Source organism: Electrophorus electricus, chromosome 10 (genome assembly GCF_013358815.1).
Source record: "Electrophorus electricus isolate fEleEle1 chromosome 10, fEleEle1.pri, whole genome shotgun sequence".
Taxonomy (NCBI): Eukaryota; Metazoa; Chordata; class Actinopteri; order Gymnotiformes; family Gymnotidae; genus Electrophorus; species Electrophorus electricus.
Genome location: NC_049544.1, coordinates 4,884,587 through 4,906,514, shown reverse-complemented (window position 1 = coordinate 4,906,514; position 21,928 = coordinate 4,884,587). Strand labels below are relative to the sequence as shown.

Here is a 21,928-nt window from a genome sequence, read left to right as displayed (position 1 = left end):
TGTGTGTGTCACTCACTGGGCATTCAGCTTCTTACCTCCAAATACATAAGCCCAATACCTACTAGGCAGCTCATGAAATGCAGTCATTCAGCCATTCTGTACAGGCCTGACTTACAGCTTTGTTGGGAAGCTGATATGATGATGAGGCTGAGTTTCACCAAATCAGAAAAGCTTTATAAATTTGCTTCAAGTGAGCAAAAGGTGAGCACTAAACCCCTGTGAACACCACAGTTTAATTTGCTGTCAAATCTGTGGTGTAGCACCCAATTGTGCAGCTCCACTACAAGAGGCAGGCTGGAGGTCTGTTTAAAAATTGTTAATTACTACTGTTAATTTATGATCCCCTATTGGGGAGGGGTGGCTCAGCTTGAGTCACCTCCCTACCCCCCACCAACTGCCCAGTGTGCCCCTCCCCTACAGCAGTGTATCAAAATGTCCCATTGATACTGAAATCACTTTGCAGACAGAAAATCACCCTGAGCATTCTTTTGGTCCACTTGATTCTCAATTAGTCAATGTTTTTTTTTGGAATGACTAAAGTAAGGTAGGACTAATGAATGTCCTACCTGAATGTATGAATAAAACCATTTTACATTTGTTTAAATATTTGAAGAACAAGATTTAAGGGCCTGAGGCTTAATGTACTACTTCAGCTCAGATTAGGCAGATTGGGCAAGACATAACGGTGAGTAAAGGAGGAAGAAAGGATGAGAAGAAGGAGAAATGAGGCAGAAGAGGAGAGAGAGAGAGAAAAATGAATGAATGTGGGTTTCTGAACTGAAGGCAATAGAGGTGCTTCTCCATCCTAAGCCAAAATCCCATTAGCAACTCTCTTTGCTGGCTGATGTGTGGGCATGGTGTGTTGGCAGTGTTGTAAATTCCACTTTAATTTCACACTTACTTCCCCCAGCTTTGTGTGCGTTTTGCTCCAGTGGACCCTCACACCATTATGGTAATCTGTGGGGCACAACACCATGTGCTGCACACATATGTAGAAACGCACTCATGCTCAAGCCAGCCAGAGTCAGATATACATCTGAAAGGTCCTACTCTTCTCACACACAGACACACCCCCCAGGAGTGGATTCCCTTTGAATTCAGTTTCTCTCATTCAATTCAACCAACCTTCCTCAATTCACTTTTAAGAAAACATTGTTCTGATGATTTATTTTTGCTTCATTGAATTCGTAACATGAATTAATCCCGAACAGAGTTAAACTCTGACGCAGACATACGCTACGAGCAGTTTGAACCTTTAGTGTCCAAAGTTCCCTGGTGGGAGCAGATAACTGAGATGCTTTCTGCTTCCCCCAACTCCCTGGACTGCCACGCATCTCCAGCAGGTGCTCATTCTACTGGAAGTAAAATGAATTTTTCATGATCTAAAAGACTGAGGACTTCGCTGCTGTGTCAGGCTCAGCTTTCCCTGAGTGGAACAGCGAAACTTTCCGCAGTCACTTCCAAATGCAAAAGTGGTAGAGCACGGGAAATCCAGACCAGACGACACGATTCAGAATGCAGGTGCCACTGGACTGACCACATGAAGAATAAATAAATAAATAAATATTGTATCTATCCATCTTGGATTCTTCAAGTCAGATGCATGTTTAAATCACATGTGGACTTGGAGATACTACTCTACATAATACCCTAGCCAAAAGCTACAAGCTAAATCAGGGCAAACCACCTGAAGGGACAGAACTGAAGATAAAATACTAAAAATGCTAAAAACAGCAAGAGCGCAGGAATACTACGACATACCTTTTGCTCAAGGGAGATGCAGTATTAAATGATGTATTTAAACAAACCAACCAAATATTTTTCTTCTATAAAAAGGTCTGAACGGCTTGCATCTCGCTGTGAACTGTGTAGCACTATGCTGCTACTCTGCACTACTCCAAAGCCCTACAGCACACGGCTGAGAGCAGGCAGACAAGCCCCTTGAGTGGGAATGGGCCGAAACAGCAGGACGTGAGGAGCATGGCTGCCCTCTAAATGACAGTGCCAAGAGGGAACGTCCTGCCTGGTACCAGGCGGCTGAAGGATGGGGTCTACCATACTTCTGTCGGACGGGGTCTTCTGTGGAAGGTTTGCTGGGTTTTTAGGGAAACTGCCATACCCAGAAAGTGATCTGCTATACATAAGGCCCAAATCCTGACACAGGATTAGTACATGTACGTACGTACGTACACACACACACACACACACACACCTACCTCTTTGGTAGGCATCTAACATGAAGCACATTCATTTTTTTCAGCACATAAGCTGTTCTGAGCGGGAGAGCACGCATGTGTGCGCGCAATCAGTGGCTCCACTTTGAGCCAAGTGATTCATTAAGTTTCCCTGTCATCCGGGAAGACCAGCTTCCACTGCTGCTCATTGACCATTGTCCCCCAATTATCCTCAACAGGCCTCGACCAGCTTTGCAGCCTGAGCACTGCTGTTACAGACACTGACTTCATTAAAGGAGAATAAAGAGGACAATATAGGACAGCTCTCTGCCTAGAACACAACCGACGTTCGCTCGCCCACAGGTTATGAATTCGGGCCCTCCTGTTAAAAACACTCGCTGAAAGGCTTGTAAAATTAAAGTTCACTTTAAATTGCAGCAGGGATTCTGCAGCGTGTGTGAAATAAGAGATCAGGCCCTGCAGTGCATATAGGGCATTGAACATGCTACCACATCCAGTCAACACGTGAGACCAGTCGTAGTATATAAAAAAACAAACAAAAAAAAAACACTTCCACCAAGATGGATGTGTGCTCTTTTGGCATTTTGCTCCCAGTAATGAGGGCAATAACAGCTCTATAAAGGTAGCACGCATGCTAGACTTGCTAATCCTGATCCTCTGACATCTGGTATGAAACCACCAGTAGGATAGATGAACATCTTGGTTTAGAACGCACTCTTCTTCAGTGACATCACTTCATCTCATCTATTACACCTTGCTTGAAGTCAGAGGTTTTTTTTGTTTGTTTTTTTAACAAAGGCATCTCATTACATTTTATATACATAAAATACACACATATACCTTTTACAACTGAGAGTTGGTTAAAATGTTGGTTAAAATTACTAGCACAAAAAAGTAGCACCTGTGAGCAGCATGATTAGACATCTCTTGTCTACACATCCTTTCAACACAACATTAAGCTAAACTAAAATCAACAAAAGAATTCAAAACCATATTACCTATCCTAGCATAGGTTTTAAAAATTGAAGTTGGGTCAGTAAAGTGCTGGATGTCTAGATAAAACAGCCTCTCAGAGCTACAGAATAATCAATGCCTTCAAGGCTAGCTTACATTTAGCTCCATGCCTCTACCAGTGCACATATTCCTCCATGTACCAACCTAGTTGTCCATAAGGATGTAAACATGTGCACTCTGCTGACATATCCCTCAATGTACATCTCTGGCTGAGTAAAATCAATACCTCTCCTCACACGAGGGCGTGGCAGGCCTCAGAGCGAGCCACACACACACACACACACACACACACACACACACACACACACACACACACGACAGCAGGCCCCTACATCCCCTGACAGCAATCTGTGTGAGAATCAATGCCCATCATCCAGAAAGCCCTTAACATGAGCGACTACCTATAATCATCTTGACGAAAAAGACGACTACTCACTGCTCCAAAATGCTCCCAAACAAGTTCATTTTCAAATAAAAATGGTTCAACAAAAATTGTGTCATCAGGTTGGTTATGGACAATGGTCAACACCAAGGTTTCAATCTTGTGTCAGTGCAACAGGGATCTTATGAAACTGTTTGATGCCATGTCACTCAAAACACAGCAGCATTTCAGCGTGAATAAATCGCTGAACGTGAGTGGAGCTCAGCAGGCACTTACAAGCATAAGCCATTCTTTCACTGGCCATAAATCACTCCAGTCTTTCCCCAGTCACAACGTTTAACCCAGCAGTGTGTGTGTGTGTGTGTGTGTGTGTGTATACTTGCACATTTTAGCCCATACAAGCCACATACAGTCCCTATGAATTAAATAATAAAGGTGGCTATACAATATAAAAAAAATAAAAATGTTTTGGATCCATTTTGTCCAGAAAGAACAAACTGCTGTGGTTCACCTGGTAGAGCATGTAGAACATGGCACTAGTTACATAAAGGTCACGGGTTCAATTCCCAGGGAGCATGTGTACCGTCACACTGATAAATATGCAAGTCTGTCTCTCTCTCTCTCGGCACTTGGCAGATGTTCTTGTTCAGACTGACACAGAGTACATGGGAGAGAGAGTAAGACAGGGAGAGAGCGGGAGAGAATAAGACAACAAATGAGAGACTGAGAAAGAAAAGGAGGAGAGAACGAGACAGAAAAGTGGAGGGGGGGGGGGGGGAGGAAGCGCTAAGGCCATACAACAGCAATTAGCCATCATTGGCTGTAATGAGGTTAGTGCTCACACAAGCAGCCTGCCACTGAGAGGAGTGCAGCACTACAGCTGGAGCAGGAGCAGGCGCTCATCTTAAAAACCAACAGCCAAGATGCACAGCATGCAAGGCTGAGTTAAAAACACAGTACATTACACAGTCGTGAACCCGTCATGAAAGCATGCTCATTTACATACGAGCGTGCAGCAAGAACAGTTGTTGTGGAGAGTTGGGGGGCTCACTGAGACAGCAGCTGGCTCGGTTGTTCAGTAGTTCAGTTCTACATTTGACCCGTGTCCTCAGGTTCAGACTGCACAGCATCATTCACGGGATCATTCAAGGGGAACACGGACCCGTGCTGTGGCATCAAAGGCCGCCGTGTGACGATCGAGCCTGACGGGCAAGGCTTGTGGGAACTACCATCAACTGCCTCCTTCCTACACTTCAAACCCGTAAAATACGTACCACACCTTTATTCCATAGTATGTGGGCTTCACATATGCATTTAGCCACTAATCTTGTTCGAGGCACATTAAGTATGACTCAAAGTGTAATGATCAATTAAGCTTCAGCGTTACATTAAATTCATATGGTCTTAAATCCTCATGTCTGTACAGACATCTGCTCTTTCCATCCCATTTCCTAAAATACTCTGTCACAACCAACCCAGTAGAAAAAGTACCGTCCTGTTTTTTGTTTGTTTGTTTTTTTTTAAAAGGGCGACAGAATTCAGCACATCTCACGGAGATCTCGCCACTGGCCTCTTATCGGTCTCTCCCTCACCCTGTTGAACTGATGCTTACTAAAGAGGGACTGCAAAAGCCATTGACTACACATTTTCAGCCCTAAATGAGAGACAGCATCTTGACTAAGACCCACCTGGAAATGCCACCTGGAAATGGTGACTAAAGTTCCCATAGCTTACAGAATCCAACAGCCTTGCAAATCAGTTCCTTTATTTAAAATCGGTGAGGAATAGTATTTCACTGTCTCAATATTTACAACCTTCATCTCCTGAAATAGTGACAGTGCCTCATTGATAGGGACACATGCTACACTGAAATCTATAACATTAACTGCCATTTAAATTTACAGGTGAACAGCAGACTGGAGCTCGATTCCAGCTTGGATGCCTCCCTGCAAGACGCTAGCCGTCATTGCTTAAATGCCTGGATCACAATTCTGATTTCAGAATTTTTGTTTTTAAATTATTTGACATGAGCACATTTAACATTAGTAGTGCAGCACATTTTAAATAATTGACATGCACAAGAAATGCATTTTAATATACGAGTGCTGTGGTAGTTATATTCCACAGGAATCATTCAACAGCTCTGTGTTGACAATTTATAGGCTATGCACCTCAACAGCACACTGAGCCAAAGGAAGCAGTGCGACAGGGGCTGGCACGGCAGGCCGAGGGGAACACTCACCTGCCTCTCTGGCTTGCAGGCTCCCGCAATCCTCGTCCAGCCTCAGGTGGCTCAGCAGGTGTTCCAGAACCTTCTCAGGGGTGGCAGGCACGCCGGTGTACCTGTGCGAGAGAGAGGAGTCACTAGAGTCCTCCTCGTCGAAGGAGGAAAGCGAGCGACTGCTGCCGCACCACTCGTCTTCCTCGGCGCCCTCGTCATCGATGTAGCGGAAGTAGGGAACGTCGAACGTGGGCAAAGTTGCTCGCTCGCTGCTGCTGTCGGAGCCGCCGTCCTCATCCTCATCTTCCTCCTGCTCTACGAGGGCCAGCGTCGCCCTGCCCTCCGGCAGAGGGTCAAGGGTCACTGTACGCCTGCTGCCCATGCCAGCGTGAGCCCAAGCCTACCGCATTGACCCAGAGATGCCGCGGGGGAGCTGCTCGGAGAGGCGTGTCCGGGGAGAGAGAGGTACGAGGTTGGGAGCTGCACAGCCTGCCCTCCCTGTTGCCTTCAACCTCTGGAGCAGCGGCTCCGAGAGCTCCACGCGAGGGAGGACGTGAAGATGCAGCGCATCCTCGCCGAGTACGCACAGGGTGGGTGTGGGTGTGTATACACACAGGCGGTGGAGAGTGTGAGAGCAAACGATTTCAGGCAGGGAAAGAAGGAAGGACAGTTTCTGAGAGAGAGAGAGCGCGGCAGGAAAGGGAGGGAAGAAAAAAAAAAAAAAAAGCAGAGGGAGAGGGGGGGGGAGAATGTGGGAGAGGAAACGACTACAGGATAATAAAGTGCAGGGGGGCTGAAGGAGGGGGACAGAGAGAGAGCCTGCATGTACACGCGTGTGTGTGCGTGCGCGCAGCTTACCTCCGGGCGGCGGAGGAGGGTGGTCGTGCTGACGTCGTCCTCTGAAGCTGCAGCCTCTCTCGACTCCTCTCCCTCACACACACACGGACTGCTGCGTCACTGAGTGGCTGTGGAGAGGGAGGGTTATCATCACCAAGGAGATTCCCTTTCCTCCTTTCCCTGATTTCCATCACAATGCTCCCCTCAATTTAATAGCCAACATCAAACAGCTTTCATCACAGGGATTCGCTTTAGCTTTTGCCAGTCCAACGCACGCTTCTATATTCATATTCATGTGTGGCTAAATGCAAATTTTAATGATTTAATCTTTCATAAACCTCAATTGCACCAATTTAAAAAGGGTGCTGTAGTGAGTATTAGGTATTGGGGTTTTTTTTTTTGCTCTGGGTGTGTGTAGCTGTGGGTTCGTGCATTAGTAACGGCGTGCTCTGAACAAAGGAATCAGTCCTGCATTTTACCATCAGTATGGGGCCCCGTTACAATAACTTCCACCTTGTCACTTGGGTGTTATCAATCTTGTGTGCACGCATGTGATCAGGCAAGTGCACACCACGCCCAAACCCACATCAGCACAGACTAACCTATTGGTTCTCTTGGCTGCTAACATAATAAAAAACCCATTCTAAAATAATAAGTGCCCATAAATCTCAGTACTGTAGCCACTCTGCTACTGTAGGTACTTGATGGAACACGTCCAGCAGGACATTTGAGTGTCATTATTTTTGCACTGCACGCTTCCCTGCTGTGATGCAGGCTACAGAGATGGGTGGGTAGGGGCTGCATGCATAATGTAGCCGGCTCTCATACGAACCACACGAATGTTTGTGCGTCTGCCAGGGGAGTGCCTGTATGTAAACACTAGTCAGTGTGGTCTAGTTCTGTGCTGTGTGCAGTAGCAAATCCAGGGCGTCAAGGCGCTCAAGTTGGACTGTTTGCGTTGCTGATTTGCAAACACAAGCATCCAAGTTCAGATGGTAAATAAGGGCGTGTCTGTTCAGCGCAGACCCTTCACTGCTGTCAGACAGCACATGAGAAATCCTGGACAAAAATGGCTCCAGTGCGCGCCGGCGTGCAACACACCACTTTGTATGCGTGTTTCTGGGATTTAATGAGCAGGCCTCGTCTCATGCGCACTGTCCATGACCCACAGCACTTCAACAGCCCATCAGCCAGCTGTGTGCGTGCGCGCGCGCGCACATGTGTGTGTGGATGCACATATAATTAGGAAGACAGCCAGGCTGGAAGAGCCAGCACTTTCCTGCTCTAATTGCCTATAGCACTGAAGCGTCGAAAGGCCTTCAGTGAGCCTGTTGTCACACAAACAGATACATGAAGGCATACTGCACGCAGTCAGTCAACTCTGAACGCATGCGCACGCGCATACACACTTCATCCACCCAGCTTAGTAAAGAGGTTAACTCTGGGGCAAATCACTTTCCAAATGCAAAAGTGCCACTTAGGAAAGAGCGCCAACATGTAAAAAACGTTCTGCAGGAAGCACGTTCTGTGGAGAATTGTCCAGAAGAAGGCACGCCGTTAAGGTCCACTGTGCAGGACCTCATGCGGTGGGTTCAGGGGGCTGAGGTCACTGCTCATTCTGTTCGCACTCTTGGTAAGCATGGTAGGATTTAGACGACATTGGTTGTTGTATCACACACCTTATTAAAACCATTGAATGAATGAATGAATGAATGGGGCCAAACAAAGCACAAAAACAAAAGCCCCACACACACTTTGGAATGACATTTGAAGCAGGCAAAATCAAATCCCAAAACACAACCACCATACCTTGTGCATACATCAAAATGTCTCTAGGGCACCTGCTTCGGGGCCCACATATGGGAGGTCGCTACAAGACGACTCTTAACTCCAGGGTTTGGGTTAGGGTAGCCATAATCTGAACCCTCTCCCAATCTATTGTGCTGCTGGCTACTAAAGGCAATCTGAAGGGCATTTATGGACTCAAAATCTGACCCACTCAGCCACCTTTCTGCAGGATGAAATTGCTGCTCTAGTTTAGCTAGTTTTCCTTTAAAAAACAAAAACAAAACCAAAAAAAACACACAAAACACCATCTAGGCACAAAAAACTATTTGCTCTCTGGTTGTATTTAGGGGGGAAAAAAAATAAAAAATCTGAATGACACACGAACACCAACAGCTCAGTCAAGTAATCTGTGGTATAAAAGTGTTCTAAAGTAGGCCTTACAGTTATGGCTGGTAGCTGCACTGAATAGCACATCCAAAACTGCACCTCATTGTGAGATCAAATTTCTTGTTCAACACTGCAATATCTGTTTAAGATGGGAATGGAAATTTGAAAACACACACACACACACACACACACACACACACACACACACACACACGAAGATGACACCGTTTATCCCACTGTTCATTACAGGACATTTCTGTATCTGTGATCAACTCTCACTTCACAGACATGGCTCGCAGAGAATTTGTTTTTGTTTTTTTACATAAATATTTTCAATCACATTTCTTAAGGAAATAATTAGGAAAGGATTTATTTTATGATAGATCACATGATTCAGCAACAGTATATATTCTGCACCTGTGAAATTAATTAATAAAATGTTGCATAGTGGCCAAAGCCACTATGAGCTGTAAGGTCTGGTGCCTACAGTAGCTAACTGCAAACAGTGAAGAACGCTACTCACGAGGCATTAGACCTCTGTACAGAGTACTCTGACTTTCCTGGAACATTACTCTCTGAATGAGAGAGATGCAGCTGTAAATCAAAGGGTAGAACGCACCCAAATGTACACTGGTGACTGTAATCAACTTGTTGTGATTAAGTGTAAAGAAAAAGCTTGAATGATATTTTTATTTATTAGTATGGTTTAAAAATATTCCTTGCCAACATCTTCCAGACATTATTTTTAAAATCATGAGAGTATCATGATCCTGGTTTTTGCTCAAAATGACCTTTGTATCACACACAGACCGTTTATACAGTCCCATCAGAAATAACGCAAGCCATCTTACAACTTAAGAAAACACAATAAATCACTGAAGGCATACACTGAAGGTGTTGGTCATATGTATAGCTAGCATATACATCCCATTCTACACAGAAGCCTCCAAACAAGGCTGTTCAAGTCCAATACAACCGACTTCCAGCACAGACAACGACTGGTCATTTCATCACTGAGTGACAGGACAGGCCGTAATTGTCTAGATCACTCTCATGGCGACATACTTCAATATACATTTCCAGTTTAATGCATTTCAGGCCCTACTATGATGAGTGGCTGTAAAAGAGATACTTTAAAAGGCTTTTAAAAGCACCATGCTTCAGGGTGGAAGACAGTACAACAATGCTAAGCCAAGCACCTCTCTTGCTGAGTCACCCCCCAACATGACATTTGCTGAAACAATAACAGCAAGATTTATATAATGAATAAGCCTAAGAAAGAAGTTACAGCATGCGTCTTATTTTAGGTTTCACATTTAACAGTTTTTAATATCATGCTGCACAATGAACTTCAACTAAGGAAAGGTCATCAACAGTTTTTTTTCCCCTCTCAAATCAAATGCCTCTAATTTAATGCCTTGGTACGGTGGTACATATGACTGGTTTGGTCCGGTCTTGTGGCTATTACATCAGGCTTTCCTGTCATTGTCAATGACAAGAACTAGCAGGAAGTGGAGAACTTTGACCTTATGAGGTCAGCCAATCGGAGACAGGAATGAGAAAACTGGCAGCATATTCAGAAGATTGACTCTGCCCCACAAATGTAAATATGCAGAAGATTCTAGGGAGTAACTGCAGTGTGCATTAAAAAAAACAAAACAAAACAAACACAGGAGTATCGGGTTGTTTCAGACAGAGGTCCATCAGCTGTGCAAGCAAAGTGCTTCTGAAGTTAGGAGGTAAAGTTTATGTTCAAAACAGCAGATGTTAAAATCATAACATTCATTCCATGAAGATCTAAAGATCATAGACTGTAGATCTGATTTAATAATGCATGTAGCTTTTAAAATAACTAAATAATTGTAATTATTTTTTAGCATCAAATTTTATTATATGCTATACATGTATATTTACAATTGTACATTTGTTAGTACTGGTTTCAGGGAACAAGTAGAATAGCTGCACAATGTACTTCGACTAAGGAAAGGTCTTCAACACAGTCGTATTTGATTTGTGAGGGGAAAAAAAATGTAAAAACACACACACACACACACACACACAACAATTCAATGCCTTTGTAAGCATGTCTAGCTTTGTCCAGTCCTGTGGCTATTGCATCAGGTTTTCCTGATGTCAGAGCACAGACACAACTTCTGATTTTAGATAATTAGGGCAATATTAAAACATATTAAGCCCTATAGCAGGATTCTGGCAGCAGGCAAGGCTGTGCTGAAGTGAATGCTTGCGTGCGAGAGGTGTGTGCGCACCGCCTCACCTCGGCTGGGCGTTCGGCCTGTCTCAACGGGCTGTGGAGCAGACGGCAGCCGTCCTTGGCCAGTCTCTGGACCATCTCCATGCGGCTGATATCCTCCCGGTCGCGGGACGCAGCCCCGGGGCCCTGCTGCAGCGCAGGGGACACAGAGAACACATACCTCAGGCCACAGTCCCATGCCATGGGGCTGGAGCGCTCTGGGCTAGCCTGGCCTCTATGGATGGCTGAGAGAGCTAGTGTGTCACCGCCCTCGCCTCAGGTGAAACACGAAGTTCCTGCTACTGTGCCAGGGAAGACTGCTTTTGTGGTCCAGTACACTGGCTTCAGTGAGCTGCAGGAGACATGCTTTAAAGCTGTGTATCAGACAGCCTCTGTAGGCATTTCGCCGTAGGTGGAGAGAGAACCTGCCTTTGGGTCTCTCTCTCTCCCTCTCTCTGGCAAGGGGTGGGAGTGGCCAGGAAACATCTGCTAGTGGCTACAATCCTGAATAGGAAGTTTGACAATCTCCAGAAACAGGGAGAAGGCAGGGCATGTTATGAGGAGGGGTGTGTGGAAGAGGGCAAGGTCCTCTACACTGGACATGATGCTCTCAGGACTAATGAAACACCCCATGCTAAGCTTTTCAGGCTCTTTCACACCATTGCGAGTGATGAATGGACATCCACCAGAGACGCATTTGCGGTAGCATAGATCAGATCAGTGACACGGCATCAAGTTTAATTTTGACACAAGCTTTCCTTTCATTGTGCTCCGAAGCGCTCTCAAGACTTGTTTATATGCTGACAATGTAAACAATACAGTCTTTACCTGCTGACGTCGAGATTCTATATTTATTAACAGAAGGAAATTTGTTCCATCCCACCCCCTTGCAGGTGCACACGTGTACACAGTACAGTTTATAGACAGAACCCTTATAACCTCATACTTTTAAAGCAAGAAAGGAATCTGCCTCAGCTGCACACACATCTTTGCTCTGCTGGATATATAAGGGAACTTAACATCACACTAGACAGGTACAATCTACACAACAAACACCTCACCTTCCATTCAACTCTGCCGAACACAGAACAATGAACAATTAATCTGAAAGCAAAAGGGAAATACCTTGCTATCTTTCCGTCAACCTCATTTGCATAAATACATTTCCAGTTTTAAATTAGCGTTGAACATAAGCACAAACACAGTGAATATGCCATACTGCATTCCTACAGTAGCCCACCATGAACACTTATCATAAGATATACCAAGGCTTTCACTTACATTACATTTCAACCATAACCATTTCTCCAGCTCCTCAACTATACTACACCAACGTGAAAGAACAGAGTCTCACGTCACATGGTATAGATCCAGCAACGTCCAAACACGTCTCTTTCCCCCTCTGCCATGCCCAGTTCCGTGTACTGATGACTGCGCAGCTGAAGGGTAATGGTCACTCAGGGACTGCCTGGACATCATGGCTGACTTAAGACAGTGTGGATTTGAATGACCCGAGCTCAGCACACATGGACAAACGGGATTTACCGCAATACCTTTTGCTCGCTGCAACATGATGCGTTGGGGGGGAGGTCGGCAGCGTGCCCTGGACTGGAGCCCTTGGTCACTGTCAAAGACATCAATAAAGAATGAGGCAGAGTAATATGAACTCAAGTGCCTAGGAACACATTAAGGAGTCCCGCTTACAATTATTAGCAATAATTCATAAGTCTGTGTACCTCACACTACAGCAAGCATTTTAATGGAAATACATAATTAACCAAGACGTTCTTTGGTTGCACCACAGAGCGATGTCAAAAAATGCCAACAAACAAACCTTACTTGATTTGCTGTGTGCTTTGCGGGCCAGCGCTGCCACCAGTTCAGTCTGCACCTGTACAAACAGAGCGATTCAGCGGGAGCTTGGAGCTCAGGCCGTCGGCACGGGCGTGGCGGGCAGACGGGCACCGCAGCAGGTGCTGAGGGTGTGGGCAGCAGCCCACAAAAGTGCCGCATCTCCGGCGACGGGAGGGAACTGAAGCAGCCCGAGGCCCCGATAGGCCCCTGCTTGGCACTCAGTTTAGTTTAGGGAGACAGACTGTGGGCTGGTGTTAATGAATTTACAAGATAGGGGGGCATTCCTGGACATTTGAAGAACGCTGCATAGCCAAGTAGGGGAAAGAAAACATGCTATGATTATAATCATGAAGATGCATCAGACAGGTATATTAGCACAACATGCAAGAAGAGTAGCCAGTCATTGGGTCTGTTAACTCTATAGGCAACGTGAACACACACCTTTATTAGAAACACCTACGTTAATTGCTTTCACTGGACACTTCACTAAAAGTTGCCTAGAAGTGTGCCAGAGTACTACCAGTCACTGCAGGGTTGGTGGATTTTTACAGGGCAAGGTCACTGCTGAGTTGAGTGGTCTGATCAGAAACTAAACACTTATAAAAGGCTGTTGGCATTGCTCTGTACCTACATATCTGTGCAAGTATTTGTTTACTTTGTACAGTGACCTTAAGCATGGGAATGACGGAATATTTAAACTAATGACAAATTACGTGTAGGCACAAATCAGGAAAAGTCTGTAACAAAGTGTATCTACAAGTCAGTTGTTCTTAAACTTATCGAAGAGGATACATCATTAATCTGTGAGAAAGCATTGTGTTTACAAAAGCGTGCTCATCCATGCAAAAAGATACGAACCCAGGTGTGAGACAGGCAATTTTAAGTGTTTAAACATGCTTAGTGGTCCAGAAAAACTACATCTCCCACGAGGCTGGAGTATCCAGTTTCAGCCCAGGAAAAAATGCGGCTGGTCTGGGAACTATGCCATTCTGACCCTATTTGAGCAGTGCCCAAAATAGTACCTTTCAACTCTCTTCCATGCAGAAGAGGAAAATAAATCCCCATATATACTGCTGCCAAAATCTTCTACATTTTTGGTTTAGAATGGCTTTCATCTTTCATGTATTATTGGATCCTGAGGTATCACTGTTGTGGGTGTAATGTTTTAATTTATACTGTAAACATTTCATGAGAATGTGACCCAATAAATGCACTTGGCACTCAAAGAGTACGCTGTGGCAACAGGACTGCAGTGAAGCCCATATTCAGGATAATATGCCACAACCTTGCTATAAAATATTACATAACAGGGAAACAGAGAGAGTGATTCAGTGTTCAAGTTATGAGCCACGTAGCCACACAGCTGCGCATAGCTCTAGAAAAGCACAGCGGGAAATTAATAGTCTGCTCCACCGAGCCCAGCACTAGTGCGGGCCTGTTCCGAATTGCGGGCGACGGTTTCTATTTCTGTTGCCAAGGTGACTGCAGATGCGCGGCCTCACCTTGCGGGGCAGTTCTGCGACATTACCTTGATGGCTGGAGGCAGAGCGCACTCAGCACGGCCTTGGTAACGCACATATTGTATGAACGCTCCGAACATGATGACCTGCAGAGCGGCGGGTACAGGTCGGTTTAGCTCCGCACTTGCTGGCCCATCTCGGTGGCCACAGAAATCGACAAAAGTGACACATAGTAGACATGCGGTCCTTCTGGGACACTCTCGCGCCTTCCGACGCTGGCTGCAGGCGGAGCAGCGGAACTGGCGAACCAAACCGATCGTTGCAGAGTTATGCAAAGTGTTGGGCTTGAGAAGGGCCGCAGCACTGCAGACTTTCCTCACCGTGGACGTGAGGCGCTCGAGCGCTCGCATTTGGGCTACACGACCGCAAACTTCAGGACTTCTCCGAGACTCTCCGTCACACCTGCGCACACACAAGCAGACATGCACGCAATAAGTTACATAAAAACACAAAGATTTACCTATAGAGAGACACACCCTCTCTATTAAGTTGCATACCCAATATAACCTTGTTCTAATGATGCAGGCAGTCAGCCAATATTTAGCTGTATGCATTGTAGTTCTATAAAGACCTGGGCAAATGGAGGCCATGTGGGGCAAAGGTAAGAATGTGCTGCATTAGAGGAAATGGGGTCTAAAAACTGCTCGTCTTTGCCTCTTTCTGCCCGAGACAGCTGGGATGACGCTGCAGAGTGCGCCACCTCAATGGCCCACTTTCACACAGACAGGAAGAGATGGTGCAAAACACAGCCTGGAGTTTAAGCCTCCTTTTAGGCGAATTCCCTTCCCGGCAGGGTCCCAGTCACATATCTGGATTTGTGTGCGTGTGTCCATGTCTGTGTCCGTGCGTGTCCTCAAAAGGAATTATGCTCTACCATTCAGGACTGGTTATCCAGTACACCCAAGGGATAAACTGGAATGGTGAAACAAAGGAGGTCCAATTCTATTTTCACATTCAAATCTATGTAAAGCTCAGCTGGCAGGGCTTGGGTGCAGTGAGTTAATGGCTTAGTCTCAAAATAAACCTTACATTCATTCATACAGACCATTAGAAATTGTGGCCAGATTTAATGTGAGCAGCAATTATGCAGGGTCAAGTACACGCAGAATAAGAGACTGACAATGGATACAGAGAGAAAGAAAATAGGAACACTGGAGGGGGCAGACAGCAACACAGACTGTCTGAAAGACACATCCTCACCAAGAACATTATGTCATGTAGACACCTGCTGGTAAGTGATGGAACTGCAACGCAGTTTCTTAAGTACAGGGCAGTTTGACTGATGACATTCTATACATGCTTTTCTGAAAGCTAATAAACTACTCGAAATACCAACATTGAAATGTTAGGGTTCTGATTTCAACAGTTCTAAAGTAGAAACAAGTGGTCAGTATATGTTCATGGTAAATTAATTCAGTATTCCATAATGAGCTATATACTGTATAAAAGGAAGCAGGCATTATAATCTGATGTGACAGACAGAGAGAAGATTAGGAAGATTCCTATAGCCCTCATCACACTCATACATGGCCCTTAGGCTGATATGGGTTCCGGCATATTGTGCAAGATTAATAACGTCACTCTGCCGAGGTAGGAGCCTGAAGTTCCCCTTTGCTGCTGATCTGAGATCAGATTTCCAGATACTTTCTTAATGGCAAAGTGTAAGGGGATACAGCCTGCAACAGACTGCAGCCTCGCTTCATCTAGCTGCATCTCGCTTCGTCATAAAGGATACAGACATTCTGTGAACTGGTAACTCAAGAGTGAAGTTAGCTGATTAAGTGCATCTTTGAAAGCTAAAAAAACTTGCAGGAAAAAAATGGAGTCATGGAACAACTGAGGTTGTGGAGAAAGACCAAGCCTGCAAATCCACCCTTACTTCTCTTCATTTATACTTCCAAACGTCCTCATTTCTCCATGATGAATCTTGCACTAACCTCCGGGTTCCCCTCTACACTATGGCGTCATTTTGATGCCAAAACTGGATGTCCCAAAAATACAGGTTGAAAAATATAAACGAATACGTTTTAACATTGCGTGCAAAAATACAGAGGGGGGGGGGGGGGGGGGGGGGAATTAACAAGCACATTTGAATGCGCAACTTGAGAATACAGCAATAATAATTTTGTGCAAATTTATCATCATGTCACGCTCAACCTGTCTTCCCCCTCCACCGCCATTCTCAAAAGGTTTGTCCTTGATTTGATGGTTACTTGTGCAAACAAGTACATTCCCCTCAGCTGCTATTTGCATGAGTTTTGACATGGGGGTGGCTTTGACAGTTTGAATGCTATTGGCTGACGGCTCCTGGAGTAACAGCTAAACAATGAATTAGGTTAACAATTCCATTTGAAGATGCATTGGATGAAGGTTTTGAAAGGACGAACCTGAAGCATGATGGTGAGAGACCGTAGGTGGCAGGCAGAAATAAGACCAGCAGAGATGGGCGTTAGAGAACTAAGGTTAGCTATGAAGGAGTTGAAAGGGCCAACAAGTGGTTGTGGATGAGATCACAAACTAGCGGGGGGAACTAGCACTATAAAGGGGGAATGGCTGGGGTGTGCTGCGTTTTAGGTATATGGAGGGCTGGTAGGTGAACGGGTTGCTGTGTGACGTCATTGTGTAATGTGGTAGAGCTAGACGGAACCGGTGGCACTGAGCATGCGTCAACACTGCCAGTGGGGCTGAGTATGCTCTTAGTCACTGGGGAGGCCAATGTGGGTTTTACAGGTTATCATCAAGTGACTGCCTGCGTAGATGCAGCACAGTTTGTTGGTTGTTGGAATAGTGCATAAAGCCCATATGGAACTGATGGCACCGAGCACTCATTGCCTGTGTTAGTGCAGCTGGAGAGGCCAATTCGAGTTTACATTTAAAGAGGTTTGGTTTGTGTTTGGAAAGGGGTGAGGATGGACACCAGACCTCACTGTCAAACCTTCTGAATGGTGTCGTGAGCGTAATTCAGCGAAACGCCAATGTAGGGAATTGTCGACCTGATGACCTCCGTGAAGAGCTTGTGATGTTTCTGGTATGAAGTGAGTGTACTGGACTACATGTGAAGCTCGATTGTTTGGCACAGGCCATACATCATCATATCCCATGGAAAACACAGGGGATACATGTACCCTCAAACCAGATCTCAGTGAAGAATTACATATTTAGAGGCAAAATCACAAGCATATAAAAATTGTACATGTAAAGTGTTCAGATATTTACTGAAATTATAGAATAATGTAGCAAATGTGTGACAAAAGCCTTACAATAAAGGCCTTTGAGATGAAGCATTAAATGCATCGAGTAGAGCATTATGAATAGTTGGACGCATTTCATAGTTAACAATAACTGAGATTAATAAGACTTATCCAATACATCTGCTACTCACTGTTTATGGGTATCCACATGGAGCTGGGTGTGGGGGACCAGCTGTATGAGGAAACTCACTCCATTCTGCCACTGACTCTGATTTCTGAAGTCACAGCTCTGGGCTTCACACTCCTCAAAGGAGAACTGGTACAGAGCCCCTGAGTCCTCAAACATGGACTGCCTCTCCACTGGAACATACACCATGTTGCAGTGTTAGACCCAAGTGTCAACAGTGTTGGATGAATAGGGTTTACATTAACTGTAAAGAGGACTCAATTAAATGCAGTGCATGTAAAAGAGTATTAAATCACCTTAAATGGCATACTGATGAAATACACAATTCAATATTTAACACACAGAAAGGTCCTTAAATTTCTGAAATAAATTAAGAAACACTCACCATCCCCCTTCTACAGTCATCTGACAGTTTATTAGGTAAACCCATTTAATGAGCACATCCTTCATGGACATGTCAACAAGCTCTGTGTGTTTAGACAAACAGTGACATGGCAATAACAGGAGGACACCCATCGTTACGTGCCATGTACCTGAGAGGAGAATGTCCAGCTCCAGCAGAATGTTCCAGACTCCGGCAGCCGCCCCTCTGCTTTGAACAAATGCACACTGCTCCATTAGCCATCGCACAAGCTCCAGTCCTACGTAGCTTCTTCTGTAGAGGGACATCACCACCATAGTGCACAGACCAGGCAGTTACTCAACACCTCTGCCATAAATGCATCAACACAGAGGTACATGTAAACACTACAGTTTAGGATTTATTAGGACTTACTTCTCTCATGGACAAACTGAAATTGTTAAAATTAATTTTAATCAAAAGTAATTGCACAAGGGAAACTAAGCTTTGTAAACCATGTAAACCAAGTCATAGCAATTAATTGAATACTTCAGGCATTTTAACATGGATGGTCTTACTTTATAATTCTGGCAAGTTTTACATGGGCTTTCCAGTTTTCTTGCCCATTGGATAAGAAAGCATTCCTCAGTGCGTGGCCAGCACAAGGCACATTTTTCACACAAGTCTTCAACACAAAGAAAGATCGTTTACACATTTGAAATATATTAAGTTACAAGTATCTTCTGAAGCTGTGCTTTTATTACACAGTTAAATGGCAGGTAACGCCACATGCCACAACCACAAATGCAGAAAAGTATCTGATAAACATCAAGTGCAGACAACAACAGTGGCTCCAATTTCACCCATGTGCATTTTGACCTACTCGAAGCAACCAGATTTTCAGGTCACTCAAGGACTTAAAATAATGACAAAAATGTCCATATTACCTTGGGTCTGGAGGCTCCTGAGTTTACACAGTGGATAGTCTCAGGCAGCTGCTCCCTTGATGCAATCTAGTAGGGGAAACAGAGGTTAAACACTCCATAAACAATGGGTCTCTGTCTCCTCAAACAATAAACACTGTCTGCGGTCTCTTGAAATGCAGCTTTCATATAATAGTTTATTCAGAGAATTACAGCCAGCTTATCCAAACCATCTACTCCATTCAGAAATCTTGACACATCTGACAAATTATGTAAAAATTACATTCCAAGAAACATTCATTCAACTTTGCTGAGTCTAATGACCGGGCTTGAGGTGTAGAATGTGGATTTGTATAGCCAACAATGGAGACATTTTAACAATGTTAATTTATAAAAGTAATAGAACAGTCACACATCAAAGTGTTGTGTCTTGAGTTTCCTTGGAGTCAAGCTAAGACAATAAACAATAAAGACAAGTGACTACAAAGTCTGCTGTACAACAAGCCCATAGGAAGAGCCTACTAGGTTATATACATTTACGACATTTAGCTGACACCTTTATCCAAAGCGACTTACAATTATAACTGAGTACAACTTGAGGGTTAAGGATCTTGCTCAGGGACCCAACAGTGGCATCTTGGCAGCGGTGGGGCTTGAACCAGCAACCTTCCAATTACAAGTACCTTAACCACTGAGCTACCACTGCCCTGGTACCACTGGTTATGGTTTATGTGGCCTTTGATTGAATGACTCCACATTCATAAGTCAGTATAAACTGAAGTTTACTTAGAGTAAAAAGCCTGTGTCATTTATCCGGACTTCAGTAGGACACTATTATTAGGATAATTGAGACCATCCAATGCTGAAAAACAATTTTTTAAATCACTTTGCCGCCAATTTTGTATGAATTTTCTTAGACAGGTTCCGACTTGCATGCTCCAAACACTTCCCTAGTTTCTACTTGTGTTTTGGTGGACAAAAGGGTTAGCTTAATTTTTTTTATGTATTAAGTAATAAAAAGCACATGTATTTAGTTATACACCATCACCATTACTTACCACTCATCTGAGTAATTCACTGCCTTATTTGACACATTAATCATGTAATCCTTGTCTTTTTGTAATTTATTTGAAATTTCCTGTGGTTTCTTTATAGACTCGCATGTTCTCCATGCACATTTTTACAACTCAGAAAATATGTCATTAATAACTACAGCGATTTATAGTGACAGTATGTTTGTTTTTGCGCAGTATTTGAAACCCCACCAAACAAGTCAAGTGGACCAGCTCTAGGTTGACTAAACCTTACCCAGCCGAATGAATGACTTATATCCACGCTCGTCATTCTTGGTGCTGGAGAATCTCTGCACGCTAGTCTACCTTTTAGCGTTTTCCCCGATCGCTCACACTCGGTAAAAGCTTAATAAGCTAATGAGTTGAGACTGATGTGCGTAAAATGGGAAAATGAACATGTATTACAGTCGTGCGTTTCCCCAGCACCAGGGCTGAGAAAGCTGAGCTCCTTGTTTACGCGAAGTTAAACGTCGCCACCGGGTTAAATGTAGAAAATAACTCTTCTTTTTGTGTTTCATTGGTAGGCTAATAACCAAATTCCATCACGTAAACTAAAAGATGACCATTTTAACAGCCAATATTTTGACAATGGAAGACTCGTAGCCTTGAAACGAATATTTGGCGGACCAAACTTACAGCTTCAAGGGTTTTCTTTCTCAGGAGCAGCCCTTCGTACGGCACAGGTGAGCCGTCTCTGCTCTGAGTCAGGCGAGCTTGTTCGTCGACTATTTGACTCCAACGCCAGTTTAAAAGTCCACTCTTGACAGGAGATGGACTCTCCTCTACCACCGCCATATCCACACTAACTGGTGGTCTGAGTTACACCAACAAGATTCACTTATTGTTGTATTTATCCATTAACAAACGCGACGCGACACTCGCCTTTGTTGTTTGAAAACACTGCCGCCGCCCTCGGTTTCCAGCGAACGGATACTGACTCATGGGGACACAAAATAAATCTAAAGAAATCCAAGTTTATTCGTACCTAACTTAAACGATAACGTTCCTAATTTTAGAGCAACGCGAAATATAATCTTCTAACCGGTGGCACACGCACGTGAGTAAATATAGGTGTGGTTCTTGCTTCAAAAGGTAAAGTCACGTGACTTTAGATCGTATTTGCGTGAATAGATCGCAGCCTACCTGTTAAATAAAGTTTTGCTTTTTTCGATATATGTTTTAAATGAGTGTTTAGAAATAAACATGGAATCGTGAACATGAAACTGTGTCCATGGAAATTCATAACAATGGAAACCATTCAAATCCTGCAGCTGGCAATTTTAAATTTTAACGTTGGACTTAAGTCATTAAGAAGCCTATCAAGGCATTAGCTGTATTAAAAAACGTCAGTGATAAGTGTTTTATTCATTCATACACTATTTAGCAAATGTGTATTTTATATTAATTAAAGCACATATCAATTTTTGCAACTGACAAGTAACATCTAGCTCAATGACAACAATCCTTAATGAAAGTTTTTTTGTTTTTTTTTCATGACAGTATCAACTGACTGAAAGTGATACAATACACTCAGTGCCCAAGCCCTGCAGAGTTTAGTTCCAACCCCTAACCTAGCACAGCTGGCTGTATTAAGTCACTGCTGAAGGACTTGATTAACTGGATCAGGTGTGTAAGATTAGGGTTGGATGTAAATATGTATTATGTATTTATGTTGTACATTTGAGCCTTTCGTCAGTAACAAAAGAGAATCAAGAGTCCAAAGGTAACAGCTGGGTCCTGAGGTAATGTTCAGTGTTCCTCCAAA

The 21,928-nt window shown here is 44.1% G+C and overlaps 1 protein-coding gene across 3 annotated transcripts in view; it reads right to left on the bottom strand.

The window, feature by feature from the left end:
• rapgef5b (Rap guanine nucleotide exchange factor (GEF) 5b) overlaps nucleotides 1-20,970 on the bottom strand; it is a 30,295-nt gene extending 9,325 nt beyond the window's left edge. The window contains exons 1-11 of one of the 3 annotated variants that reach the window (XM_027000052.2): nucleotides 20,800-20,970; nucleotides 19,115-19,180; nucleotides 18,746-18,852; nucleotides 18,361-18,482; nucleotides 17,832-18,000; nucleotides 14,770-14,851; nucleotides 12,915-12,966; nucleotides 12,629-12,699; nucleotides 11,100-11,225; nucleotides 6,679-6,777; nucleotides 5,834-5,966 (exon numbers count right to left, since the gene is read on the bottom strand). In XM_027000052.2, coding sequence (XP_026855853.2) covers nucleotides 5,834-5,966; nucleotides 6,679-6,777; nucleotides 11,100-11,225; nucleotides 12,629-12,699; nucleotides 12,915-12,966; nucleotides 14,770-14,851; nucleotides 17,832-18,000; nucleotides 18,361-18,482; nucleotides 18,746-18,852; nucleotides 19,115-19,180; nucleotides 20,800-20,958 — 1,186 coding nt within the window. In that variant the 5' untranslated portion in view covers nucleotides 20,959-20,970. Of the gene's footprint in view, nucleotides 1-5,833; nucleotides 5,995-6,670; nucleotides 6,778-11,099; nucleotides 11,465-12,628; nucleotides 12,700-12,914; nucleotides 12,967-14,769; nucleotides 14,852-17,831; nucleotides 18,001-18,360; nucleotides 18,483-18,745; nucleotides 18,853-19,114; nucleotides 19,181-20,799 lie in introns of those variants that run through there. The other 2 variants (XM_035531111.1, XM_035531113.1) reach the window with 2 other exon arrangements.
• Nucleotides 20,971-21,928: the final 958 nt, after the last annotated feature.